This window comes from Lissotriton helveticus, chromosome 9, assembly GCF_964261635.1.
Source record: "Lissotriton helveticus chromosome 9, aLisHel1.1, whole genome shotgun sequence".
NCBI lineage: Eukaryota > Metazoa > Chordata > Amphibia > Caudata > Salamandridae > Lissotriton > Lissotriton helveticus.
Window position 1 is genome coordinate 686,723,144 of NC_136070.1, and position 14,094 is coordinate 686,737,237.

General features: G+C 46.5%; 1 protein-coding gene across 1 annotated transcript in view; it reads right to left on the reverse strand.

Moving 5' to 3' along the window:
* The window catches only part of VPS51 (VPS51 subunit of GARP complex), a 90,498-nt gene extending 76,842 nt beyond the window's left edge, over window positions 1-13,656 (reverse strand). The window contains exon 1 of the mRNA XM_078660777.1: window positions 13,396-13,656. Coding sequence (XP_078516903.1) covers window positions 13,396-13,575 — 180 coding nt within the window. The 5' untranslated portion in view covers window positions 13,576-13,656. The remainder of the gene's footprint in view (window positions 1-13,395) is intronic.
* Window positions 13,657-14,094: the final 438 nt, after the last annotated feature.

Genomic DNA, 14,094 nt, shown 5'->3' on the forward strand with positions numbered 1-14,094 from the left:
AAAATGTAACTTGTGAGCACGTTTCTCTAACTCTCCAATAATCCCATTACAACACTTTGTACAAATGAGATTGGGACTCATCCTTCCGAAGTCGAGAAAAATGTGCAATGCTGTGTTGTAGTTAATTTTTTTAATTAACAAAATGCAAATAATGTGGAGAGATTTCAAGTGATTCAGGAATGGGCGCCCTTGTAAAGAGAAAGTACGGCCGGCCTGGGCAGTGATAGGGGAGGAGGGAGGAGAAATGCGAGTCACGGCAGCAGCAGCCTTTGATGTGCCTGCCGGCCGGCCGTGAATAATTAGGGGGTGAGAAATGCGCTCGGAGGGCTGCCTTTGATGTGGTAATGCGAGGCAGGCAGGCAGGCGGCTGGTGGCATTGTGCACGCGCTTTTTAGGGCTTGCGCAAGCGCAATGACCTAAAAAGCACATGCACTTGAAGGAATCGCCAGTGGAATCGCCAGTGGTGGATAAACACTGGATAAGCCCCTATAGAGCTTCGCCAGCTATGCGCTGAAGCGCATCAGCAGGCGAGCCCTAAAAATGGAACATGACAAAGCCTATGGATGCAAAGGCAAAGCGGCGAGGGTGCGGCCAGCAATACCAGGGATACAATTATACTGGCCCAATCGAACCAGTCAGATGAACGTTACCATGAGGACCCTACACAAAAATGCCCAGCTAATTTTTATATGTTTCATAAAAAAAAATGTTTTGCCTTGGGTTTTTAGCCGACATTACAAAATGGGAATATGGTGGGGTTAATTAATCCACTGTAAGAAAACACAAGCCAATGCAAGCCGATTAGTGGACTAAGAAAAGTAGTGTTCAATGTTGGGCCATTCTAATCAAATTATTTAAATGGATGTACTTGAAATTTTATCATTGGGCACACAGGTCAGCCTGGGAATTGTTTCGGTTTGTAAGTTGTACAGTTGGGTGAAGTAAAAAAAAAAAGAGAATGGGAAATGCTTGTATGTTGCTGACTGCAAACACTCAGCTTTTGCTTTAAAAAATGGTATGATACTTGAAACATCTAATAGAGAACACATTTTAAAAAGTGCCTATTGGCTTTAACATGTTTTTCACAATAATATGTCAATCATGTCTTTGTCCTAACTTTTCATAATAAGCAGTTGAGACCAAAGGCATTTGACATAACCAATGCAGTAATCAGGGCTACAGCTTTAATCATTGACTTGTCAGTATAACTGAAAAGCCTACTGTATTGTGGTCATAAAGTTGCAAATATGTACAAAATTTGAGTTGGTTAAACAATATACAACCTCACCTAAGAGGGCTTAACAAGGAATGTCAAAGTGCATTTCTCCAACCACCAGGTTGAGTCAGAATGTCCAATAACAAAACTATTGTCTAGGTCAGCAATCTGTGAGATTGCATTTAATAGAATCCCTGTCTACTGTCCCCAACACAGTCTAATAACACCCACCACCCTTAAAAGCCTAATGGTATTAAAAATTGGTTTTCACAATAAAAATGTCAGGCCCTCTGACTCTTGTTATAACTTTTCATAATAAACATAACATGTTTATAGGTTTGATCACTGGCATTTCACGATAAAGAAGCAATCCAATTGTATTCTGCATAAGCTTTCCACAAGACAAACATTGCAAAAATGAGCACTCATTTTCAGGAAAGCACACAACTTCTGTCCATTCAAATGTTGTACTCAAGGTTATGAACATGTGGATAAAGACAAAATCCCTCACTAAGTTTTATTTCTTAAAGCTATTTTTCTATTGATCACATACAATACACAACAGTTGATCTGTCAAGCCAGACCTAAAAAGAATTCATAGCTTCTATGAATGCTTTTTAGGTCTGGCTTGACCGATCAACTGTACATATCTTAATTACAAATGTACACATAAATGATGATGATGATATGTATTGTTTTATGTATTGTGAAAGCTTGTTTGATCCATCTTTGTCCTAAAGCTGAGCTGCCAGCATAATCCATTGTACATATTTTACCCACAACCAGAGTAGAATTTAGGATTATCTAAAAAGCCTTAAGAGGTTAGAAGTGCACTAAGGGCCAGATGTAGGTAGGCTTTTACCGGTCGGTAACGGCCGAATTCGGCCGTTACCGACCGGTAAAAGGCATTTGAGATGTAGGGGGCAGAATCGGTAAATTTACCGTTCTGTAAATTTACCGATAGGTAATTTTACAGAATCTGTAAATATACCGGTCGGTAAATTTACTGACCGGTATATTTACAGAATCTGTAAAATCGATATGTAGGTGGGACTCTTATGAGTCCCACAAGGCCTTAGAAATCGGTATTTTACCATCAAATTCAATTTGATGGTGAAATACCGATTCAGGTGTGCATGCAAATGTGCGCATGCACACCTGTGCCATATGACAGGCAGACCTGCCCTTAGGGCAGGTATGCCTGCCATATGGCCCCCGAACCTTTTTTGGGGGTGCTAGAGGGTGTCAAAGTGACACCCCCTGCACCCTTGCCAAAAATCTGTATTTACCGATCGGTAAATACCGACCTGTAATGCCCCATTCATTCCTATGGGCTTCATAGCCCATAGGAATGAATGGAGCATTACAGGTCGGTATTTACCGATCGGTAAATACCGACTTTTACCGATTCGGTAAATAAACATCTGGATTTCCCTACATCTCCCCCCTTCATATTTACCGACTTTTAAATACCGAATCGGTAAAATTCGGTATTTAAGGGTCGGTAAATATGCTTTACCTACATCTAGCCCTAAATCTCTTAAAGAGTTGCCTTTAAACCACAAGCAAACTAGGTTCCACAAGCAGGCTAAAAAGCTAGATAAACTCTGCTGTGAATGGCACGCACACACTAAGACGCATGCTTTTCCCTGCCGGAGGGTGGAACCTTCGACATCAACATTACAGAACACACGAGGGTACACATTTGGACTATGTACGTAGGGCAGAAGCAGGCTAGAAGAGAGGCATTGTTAGAACTGTGAGCCATCTTCGAGGTGGCCCGACCTACAATTCTGCACAGAGCCCACAAGCAAGGCGTTCGCACTTCCAGCACCACACACAGGTAGAGAGGTACTCTATCTGATGCCAGCCATGTCAGCTGTTCATGCCCTGGGTTCATGCCCTGGGTTACACCAATCCACCAGTCGAGGGGGCCAGAAGCCCCCCCCCCTCCACTGGGCAGCATACCCTAAATTAGGGCAGGGAGGTTGCCAGATGAGCAAACAAGACAATTCCTGCCTCACCCTTGTTCGGTGCTAGAATGCCCGGAAGATCAACCTCCCTTCTGCCACATTTAGCCCAAAAAACATACATTCCACGAGCAGCCGGGAACATCATAGGGGATATAAACAGTAACACGACTAGGGAGAGCAAGGAAGAAGACACCAGCTCCTCAGGATCCAACAGCGAGGGTGAGGATGCAGGAATAGTCCCGCCAGAAACCAACAGGACACCCAAAGACACACACATACACACACTACTGTTCGCTCCAATTTGCCCTGAGGAGGACTCCGTGGTCATGATGTTGATAAACAGGACACCTTACCACATTCTACTGGAGACGGGGCGACGAGGTGGTGCCTACAGGAGGGGACAGTCCCCCTATCAAAGAGCACACACAAGGGGTCTCAGGTTCACAGAACACCTCGAGTTGGAAGTAGGGGTGGAAAGAGTGAGGGAACAGATGGTGTACTTTCCCTCTTCCCTGACTAATATCTTGGGTCGGGACCTAATGACCAAACTGAAAATGTCAATACAGGTTTCTGAGGATGGGACGATAGCCTGCTCCTCCCCTGGAGTTCCCCCCTCAGGGCATTAACCAGCAATATAGCCACATGGACGCCAGCCAGTGTGGCCTTGGCCAGTCGGACCCCTTTCACAGGGACGGTCCTGGAGTACACGAAAATCTCCTCAAGCTATAGGAATTAGCTCGGCAGTGGGCATGCCGTGCACACCACCTCTTAGCAGAGACATCCAAAAAGAGGAAATCGTTGTTAGCCAGTAAAGTATACAAGGAGAAAGGGATCCAGGACCTTAACTCGTGCATGCCTACTGACTCTCCCAAAGCTAGGTGGGGAGTGGGCCCAATGTGCATATGGTCAATGGCGGTGACAAACTGACAGTGCGTAACCCCGGGATTAGCTAGCTCAGCCTCTGTCGCCACTCTGGGAACTTCCTGAGTGAGGAAGTGGCGCAGACAAGGTTACCTGACACTATGCAATGGGTCTCCTGTGTCCGAAGCCCCCTACCTGCTGCTGAATGCGGTGCCAACACGAGTAACCATTGGGGGAACTCAGCACACCCAGCAAATGATACACCACCCCAAGGAAGTGCCCCCACTGGCCACATGGGGAGAGTCACAGAGCCAGAGAGGGGATGGCAACCACATGCACCCCCTACGCAATGGCCTACTAGAAAAGGTAAAAACCAGGAGCAAGCCCAGAAAAGCTCCACTAAGCCGGGCCCCCACAAACTGAGTAAGACAATCTCAAACAGGCTGCATTGGTTGCAATTGTGCAAATGGCACCAGTCTTGAAAGTGACTCCTCCACAGTACCCCAAAGGGTTCTGGCCCAGTTATGGTAGCAGGTCAGGAAGGCCGGCAGCAGCCAGACCCTAGAGAATGTTTCTACTGCCTCAGGATGGGCCAATTGGCTGACCACTGCTGCCTGAAGGTGTACCATGAGCAAGAATCAATAGGCCTGGGCAGTCCCTGCAAAATCCCCATCCACAAAACCAAGCCCAGATCAACCAGAGCACACAGCTTATTCAGCCATAAGGAAATCAGTCAGCAAACACACTACCGCAACAAGGACCAGGTGGTTGGCTAAACACATGGCAACAGCAGCAGGCAGGGAACCTAGCCCAGCAAGCACCAGGGCCACAGCCAAGGCAGGGAGGGGTGACCGTCTGGGGAGGCAATGCCTTTACGCAATCCCCCAATCCAAATACGCAATAAAACCAAACCCCCAGTTTGACACTAACTTAAGAAAATTAACCACAACAATAAAGATAAGGGACGCAGCATTAGGAGAAAACTCAAGCCTTCACATGCGTTCAGAAAAACCTCAGGGCTGCCGTATGTTTAGTCGATCGGGAATCAGCGCTAAAATATGCCATTTGGGTGCCTGCAGCGGCCTTGGCCCCACACTGCTGCTAGCCCCCCTGGGCAGGTTTGGCTCACCACGCCCCAGGGGGAGGACAGTCTGATGAAGGGGCAGGGCAGACCCCGACGAGTGCATAAAAGCTGGCACATAGGTCCCTTCATCCAAGTCCAACTGGGATGGGTTCCTATTACGAGATCGAAAGGACCCCATTTAGGTCGTCAGTTATGGAAGCCCCCATTCAGTTCCAAAACGAGGTGACGCTCCAATGCCAGAAACCAATTCCATGCACTTGGGATAATGGTGTCCCCCATAGAAATCAGTAGTCCACGCAGTAATAAGCAACAATTTGGCACCAAGTCAGTAGAGGAATTCACATGGGCAATCACCATCTCAGTTTGTTACTTGCAGTACAAGTCCCAGCCGCACACCTTGTAAGTAAATAAGTAATTTTTAATTGTTTTTGATTAGCTAAAACCATTACAAAAATTCACATTGGTAAAGTCATATATATTAAAACAAGTCGTAATAAGTTTCTAAAAAACAAAAGTCTCCAATATAAGAGACGCACACCTGACTCCCAGCTTAAGCAAGATATTTTGCCTCCTCCTCTCCCCTAATGCTTCATAACATCCAAAGTCTGCTAATCGGATCATGTCCCTCCAAAACCACTGGAGTAGTGTTTCACAGGGTAAGACAGCCCAACTCCCACCAAGGGCGGCATACCCAAAGCATTCTGGATTCAAGGGAGAGAGGGGCGCCGGGAGGGAAAGGGGTTCTGTAGATGACCATCGCAGTCCCCAAACAAGTTGCACAGATGCACTCGCCATCGCACCAGGCTTGTCGAACCAAATAACACAGGACCTCACAAATATTGTCCAAGGGAGCAATAGGCCTGATCCCAGTCATTGCAACTGCTTCTCAACCTCCATGCTATACCACAATAAAACCAACACTACATATGACCTTAGGAAGGTGCCCAATGACCTGCAGGAAGCAGCCCAAAAATGAGGCTTCCAGAAAAAGGGTATAGTCAAAACACCCAACTCCATTAGAGAAAACCTTGTTACACGCGACGTGTAGGGACCAGAGGGGCATACATGGGTCCACAGGACAAGTTGCAATTACCTACAAACACCAAGCAAAGACATCCCCGAATGCCAGAAAGCTGCAGAGGACCCCTCCATACCCCATCCCAAGATCTGCAATGTCCCAAAACACATGTATTATTTCACCTTTGTACACAATCTGCTTAGCATCGGTGTGGCCGCATCCATCCGTAGCGAGAAATATGCCTAGTCACATGGAGCTTACCTTGACATTTCTACAGCGCATGGGTAGGGACCTCTCCCACCTCACTGACACTGAACCGAACACTAGTATTTCACATACACTACACAGTGCACTCTTACACAACCCATGGTATCGGCATATGAACACCATGGGCGCCCAGACATCAGCTTGGTCGTGCTATGTCGGTTCACTGATACCCCATACCGTGTGCGCAGACAGACTTTACTTATCCCCAGAAATAGCACTAAAAAAAAACAAAATGTCTCATCCACATGTACCTATGTAAGACTAGGGCCAAGACACAATCTAGTAGAGTAGAACCACATAGAGTAGTAGTAAACGTCACCCGGTATGAGACCAACCCCACCACACTATACCTTCCCACCGAGCAACGTAATATTCAAACTGAGCTAGACAGGATACACAGTGGGGGCACCATAGTGGAGGTCCCTGTTTGGCCCAAAGATTTTCCAGAAAAGAGGTTCTTGGAGGTAGCAAAACCACTGCACCAATGCACAAATATGTCCGCTCCAACCTCTGTTGTGGTCCCAGGGTGGCCCTTAGAGTGTCTGGGGCAGTCTTCTTTAATAACAAACAGACCCCAGGCATGGAGTCCCAGTGTCGCGCCATTCACCTCGATGATACAAGGGGAAATAAGTCTACAACGGAAGGTTAGAATGCCAGCATGGATACCCGATGTCAGGAAATCTGGGACACTGAGATAGAGAGGTACACGTGGCTAGAAGTGAAGGGGCAACCCCTATTTGCATGAAAACTTACACTGTATTCCTTGTGTTTCAGAGGCAAATGAACTATACCAACATTCAGGAAGAATTTAGACTGTTTTCTAACACTCAAATAAACGCGGGAGGGTCCGTATCCTTCATCAATCTGCAAACAAAGGCGAACGCCCACTGGTTTCAAATAACCAGGTGGGAATTCTGGAAATGTCAACAATACTGAGCTCAGCCTAACTGCTATCAAGAAAAAACTAAGAGCCATCCTCCTCATGGTGATGCAACGTTGGTATGTGTTGGCGTCGATGACCCCAATGGAGGGTGGGGTGTGTGCCAAGATCGGTGCTAACTGCTGTAATTTTATCCCAGGAAATGACATGGACAACAGATGCTAACTCTTGCCATCCAAGCATTGCATCCTCTACAAGCTGACAAGGAAGAAGGTTCCTCCGAGCAGGACTGGTTTATCGATTTGTAGCAGATTGAGCATGTCATTGCTCCCAATTGTAATTTTTTTGATGTGTTGTGTGGCTTCTTACAAGTGGGGTTTTCCTGCTGTTAAAAATGCAGTCCTCGAATTAGGTAGAATGCAACTAACTAGGGAGGTAGTAACAGACACAACAGAAACACAACAGAAACACACCAAACCTCAAATAATGGGACTGCCATGATCTGTGGGGCAATTGATGTAGTTGAATATTCAACTAGAGGGGGGGGAATGTTAATATTGTGTAGGAGAGTAGGGTCTGCTTTCCTATGGTCACCCCAATTTTTGCTTTTTGCTTCACTGGTTTTCGACTTAATGTGGCTGTGGGCCTGCTAATCAGACCCACAGCCTGCTGTTCTCTCTCTAAATTCACATACATGTACTTTAGGTACATCACCAATTGGGTATTGGGTCACCTTATGAGCCCCTGTACAGTGTACTATAGGTACCCAGGGCATAGGTGCATCCAAGGCCTACCAGGGGCTGCAGCATAACTTTTGCCACCCCTGGCTGGCCATCCAAACTGACACAACTGGCTGATCACTCAGCTGGGGCAAGGTCGTGTAATCACCCCTTGCTTAGATATAGTATACCTATATCTAAACCTATATCTGGACACATATACACCTATAAGTCACTCCTATGGCAGGCCTTAGCAATCCTGGAGGCAGAGTGCTTTGTTTTATGTGAGATGGTGCTCTAGCATGAGCTGAGCCTGTCTGCAGCTTTCGGAACCATGTCCTTATAGCTGTTCTGGGATATTGCCATACCATATACTCTTAAGTGCATTATAATCCTTGCGGTTATTGCTAAATTTGGTTTGGCTTTATCAAAACATGTTGTGTAATGTGTCATACGCTTTGGAATACTCCCCCCCCCCCGCCAGTTCTGGCGACAGGGGGTAGCATTCCACCCTTCTAGAGGGGTAAGACATGTGGGTGACAGTAAACGCGGTTCAAACTAACCAGAGCCTCAGCATCACAAAATGGATGCTGCTGCCACAGACACGAGTCTGGCCTCCTGCTGCTGACCGAAACTCCGGCAGGGGAGGTGTGGACAAATGGTATCCTGTCACAGGGAGGTGTTACACCACCCCAGACAAGAGATAGTGGATTGAGGCAGGCAGGGCGAATGAAACTAGACACTGCCTGGGGCGCACAAGGCTCCCCATGCATAGCCCAGTTCAAACCGGTGCTGGGGCACTCCAGCCCCAGCTATGGCGCGAAACTGGACAAAGGGAAAGGGGTGTAACCACCCCCTTCCTGGGTCCCACCCATAGGAGGGACCTAGCAGGTAAGCCAGCCTCTTGATTTGGAATAAAGGTAGGAGCTGTGTCCATAGACTTTAGATAATCCTGGCTGAAACTTTGAAACAAAACTCTGGACCCTTCGACATCGAAGACTGAAGAATCTCCCTTGTGGTCAAGGAGTGACCACCCTGTGCAAACAGGCACCATCCAGCGCCCAACGGTTTGCTTTGTTGCAGCTCCCGCCGGAGCTCGAGCGACAGAGATCGACAGGAACCGGATTCCCAGACATCCAACAGCCCGATCCATAGGCACAGCAAAGCTGAGACCCGTGGAGGCGACGTGGAGGCGACGTGAGACGTGGGAAAGGCCATCTTGAAAAGACTGCGAAGTGCTTCCCGTGCAGCTCCCGAGGCACCCTCGAAGCTGTGCATTGGGGACTGAGAAGCCCCAGCCCCGAGCAGCTTTTGCACCGAAGACCACCCCTCCACACTCACCGAGTGCTGCGTGGGGCCCTTTTGCATTTTCCTGCTCGACGCATCTGTCCGGTCACTTGCCCGTTGGCTAGTGGCCTCTACGACGACGAACCTTTGAATTTACTCTGCTAGTCTGGTTGCTCGGCCCTCGCTCCCCTGAAAAGGGGCAACCGCTCTGACCTTGCTGGTCCGAGTAAGAAGCGATCTTCAAATCCTGCGTGGGTTGCCTTTGCCAAGGCCTGTTGACTCCAATCCGGAAGCCGACACCGCCGACAGCGAGAGCCTTCGTGGGTGAGTCCGTGTTCCACTCCTGGTCATCATCGATGCCCCCGAGTCCACATGGCAGCAGAGACAAGCTTCTCGACAACCACCTGATTGCGCCCGACATCGCCTGGTTCCTTCCCGGTTCCATCCTGGTCACTGGCTAGTGACCCAGACTCTGTCCCCTCTGCTTTCAGGTACTCTACATCTTCGATCCACCCTTGGATCCAACTGGACTCTTCTCTCCTGGCCGCCTGCAGCATCTTCATCTCCAGGCTCCATAGAACTCCACAACGAAACCCGACACACTTTGGCACCTATGCACCCGCTTCCTGTGGGTGAGGTAACGATCAAACACCGGTGCTCCTGTAGTGGTTTACACCTCTAGTGTCCTAGTTTAAAGTGGCCAAATTCTAGTCCAGTCGGAAGACTTCCAAAACAGTAACTTTGTAACTTTTACGCGCCATTGACTTTGCATTGGTGCATGCGTGTGCTTTAGGCACTGCACCCGAGTCCCGCGGGCCTCTCCCGTCCTAACTGCTGTTAGTCCAGAGTAGCCCCAGCGATTCACAAGGCCCTAGGCCCTACCATTGTTCGAGAGGTGGTACTTATACCACTATTTTAGTATATGGTTTAAGTGGCCACCGGGCCTATCCAAAATTGTGCAACTTGTGTATGTTTAACTGTGCTTTTGTTTAAACGCTTGTGCCTCTGGACTCATAAAGAGTACAGAGGATTATTCTAGTAATAAATACATATATTTTTATAATATATAACTTGTGTGGTGTCCTTTCATTTGATATTACAGGATTGCATAAGGTAAAACAGCTGGCTCCACATGCCCTCTTGAGTTAAGCCTAAGACTGCTTAGGCCTATGCTACCCCTAGGATAGCTTGTCTATAAGGTTGACTTACAACCACCACCATAAGGGTTGTTTGGACTGATACAAGGTGCTCACTAGAATAGTGAACATCATACATCAGGCCAACTTCTCACATATTGATAAATAAAATATTGATGCAAGCCATGATAAATGCACGTATAACAACGAATTTGCATCGCTGTTGTCGATCCACCCGATATGACCTCCACATCAACCCTGAGTCAGAAAAACGTGGACAGGCAGGCCGCGCGACATAGACCTGAAGCAACTGATGGACAGATCACTGGTGCGTGGGACACGTAACCCTTAGACAAAGGCACGAACAAGAAAACCCAGATCGATCCCACAGATAGTAAGCAACATTACAATGGTCTTAGGAGATAGGTCCCAATAAAACACTTTTGGCCAAAGGAGTGCGTGTTCCCAAAATACCATAAGGTCAGATGCCACACCAAGTTAGGAACACTCAGCCAATCAGAACACAGCATGCACACTACGCGCAATGATCATGCGCTCCCCATGGCGGACATCTGGACACGTACCCACTGGCCCCACATTGTGTCCACGTAAGGTCGAGACCCACCTGCACTTCTTCTCAAATGACCAGATATATGGTCAGATATACTAGACCCAGATTTCTGTTTCCAAAGGAATGTACAAATTGCTTTATGATGTAAAAAAAGACGGCCAAAACCAACATGCTTTAAAACAGTCTTCAGACCCCACTCTGTTACCTGTTCTCTCAACCACTGTGTTTAATTAAACCAACTGTTCCTGTTTTGACAAATGCTGCTTGTCTTTTTGCAAGATAAGTTCATATTTGAGCAGCACATCAACACATGTTGCTGCATTTTTAGCACCCTTTGGTCCACTTGAGCTAGAAACAATGTTTGTTTGTTAAAATCTTCAAGTTATGCAGCAGATGGTGGGTTATGGGGTAAATTCATAATTATGAGGAAACAATGCATAACTTCAGTGGGTATGACTATAGAGGTCCTTATACACTCACCCATTATTCGGATTACCTCGTCCACCTCCCAAATTTCTTTCACAACCGTGCCCCCCTCTTCCTCACCTTCCTACCAGCATTCAAATAGTGAGGGAGAAGTGTGGTAGTTGGAAACTGCAGTCTGTTTTTCCTGCATAACCAAAGTATATGACCCTGAGCAAATCACCATCTACCTAAACCACAATGTCCTTAATTGCCAAACACGGAGAGAGCCTAGGCAAAGTAGCAGTTGCGTGTTATTGTAAGGCAATTAATTCACACATCTTTCTTTGAACCCTTGCCTTGCCAATAACTCTTCAACTTCAGGGCACCATATTTTTTCTTGATTCTTCATTCATTGACCACTATTTCGCTACATCCCTGTACCCCATCTCTCCCTACATGGTTGTTACACTGCCCCTCGCCCAATCTCATCCAGGTCCCTTTTTTCCCAAGCTTCTATAAAGCACTCCTGTTTCTGTCCTAGCACAAGTTTTCCGCTGCCACCAGCCTGCACTTGACCAGCGCATTATCTTTCTCTTCACTCTCACTCTCCTGGCAACCCGCTTATTTACCACCTGTCTTTCTACGACCCATTCTCTTTTTCTATACCCTCCCTCTTTTCAGAGGCTTTCCGTACCAGGTTTCAGGGGTTTCCTTGGGAGGCTAGAAGGGTCGGGCTGCTTTTGTTAGGGGGCAGTTTTGTAGCAGAGCAGCAGTTTAAAAGCAATGCAGTGTTCCTTACATATCCTACAGTGCCAAGATAACGCTGGTGATTAATGTACATCTTGGAGAGAGATCAGAGTTTTGTCTAGTGGCAGTGTTTAATTTAACTTAAACTGTTCCGCAGGATCTGATTATCAAAAAGGAGACCAGCTGTTTTGACTTATCTACGGTAACATAGCGGGTTAATATGCCTGCTGCAAACAGCGTATACTATGCAGATCACAGAACAGTATTTTAAGTGCATAGCTTGTCATGGAGACCCTTTTGTTGCTGTGTACTTCACAAGTTACAATCGTAACATAGGTTAGAAAGTTATGTTTTTTTCAATCCAGTCTTTCATTATCCTAATTTTGCTAAAAAAAAAAAAAAAAAAATTGCTTGGGGAGAAATAAATTCTTATTAGTAAAGTCACCATAACCACTGTGTTACGTTCTGAATCCTGAGTTTGTTCTTCCCTAGATCAATAAATCTTAAATAATGCCCACCAGTATGGGTGACAGGTGAATCATACACCTTTGTAGTCCCCTTTGTCTTATGTAACATTTTCTATACACTAATTTACACACGTTGACGTTGTCTCTGTATGTTTGAGTGATGTAAAATGTTCTGTCACCCTAAACTGGCATGAGAGGTGCTGTAAGACAAATGAAATTCTGAGAGAGAGGTATTATGGAGAGATGAGAGTCACTGTTGTTGGGCGATAGTGAGGGAATCATTGAAGAACCCCAATAAAGATCGCCGTATCCTGTGCACTGGAAGGTCATCGTTTACTAGGCTTTAAAAACGAATGCAATTGAATATATAATGAAAATTGTGTAGTAGAATGCACAATTCTTTCTTAAATTTCACTGGGGGTGGCGGGGGGGACGACAATGCCATTACCGCACCCCCTGTAGTGGTCAGGCTGGCCTGTCAAAATGTACCAAAGTTGCTGTGATTTCCTAGTCTAGCCGGGGAGGTGTAAAGGGGTTTGTTTATCTTTCATTATGTGTAGTCTTTCTTCCATGTTCAGGATTCTTAAAAGATTCTATATTCCATGTTTCCTGATTCGCTTGGATTATAAATTACAAATTGCCTACTTTACAGGAGGCTTTCATGATACCTTTGTAATACTTTAACACTGTGGATCCCTTTTTACATTACTTTTCCATTCCAGTCAGTGCGACACAACCCTGTCAGCCCCAATATGTTACCGCACCTTCCCCAAGAAGCTCTCGGGGCTGAAGTGCGCCCCGTCGATGTCAGTGGGGTCTAAAGGATCTCTGCCACTCCCATCCTCCGGAAGCCCGTAGTACAGCTTCAGCATCCCGTGAGCTTTCCGCCGGCGAATCGTTTCTGGGTCCATTTCTGTCCCTGGTGGGCTTTCGGGTGATGCCATCCCTGCTGTGCACTCTTACACCTGGAGACAGCAAGGGGGCGGTTACTTCCGGGATCTACACCGCGGTACCAGGAGCTGCTCAGGAAACAAGCGCAAATTTCTGTCAAAAACAATTTGAAACAACTCCTGCCCACAAAGGCTGGCGAACTGTTACAAGACAGAATGTTTTCCTTCACAAGTTTGGGGATTTCACTGCACACAAAACAGAGCTGGAAATGGAAACAAGCATCGACAATGGTAATGTCACTCTGGCTTTTATCTGCAATTACCGCGATAGAGTGTCTTAAGTGATTTTTATGGAGAGGCATGAGGTCCACAGATAAAACTGGTGGAGCAGCTAAAAACGTGATATCAGAAGATTGTTACATGTGTCTAATAAGTATGTATATACGTACACATATATGTATACATATATACCGACACACATAGATACAAAGTAATTTAAACATTTTTAACAGATTGCAAATTAAACCATTTCTATGGACAGTGGAGTGGATAGTGGTCTTCAGAGTGCCTCAG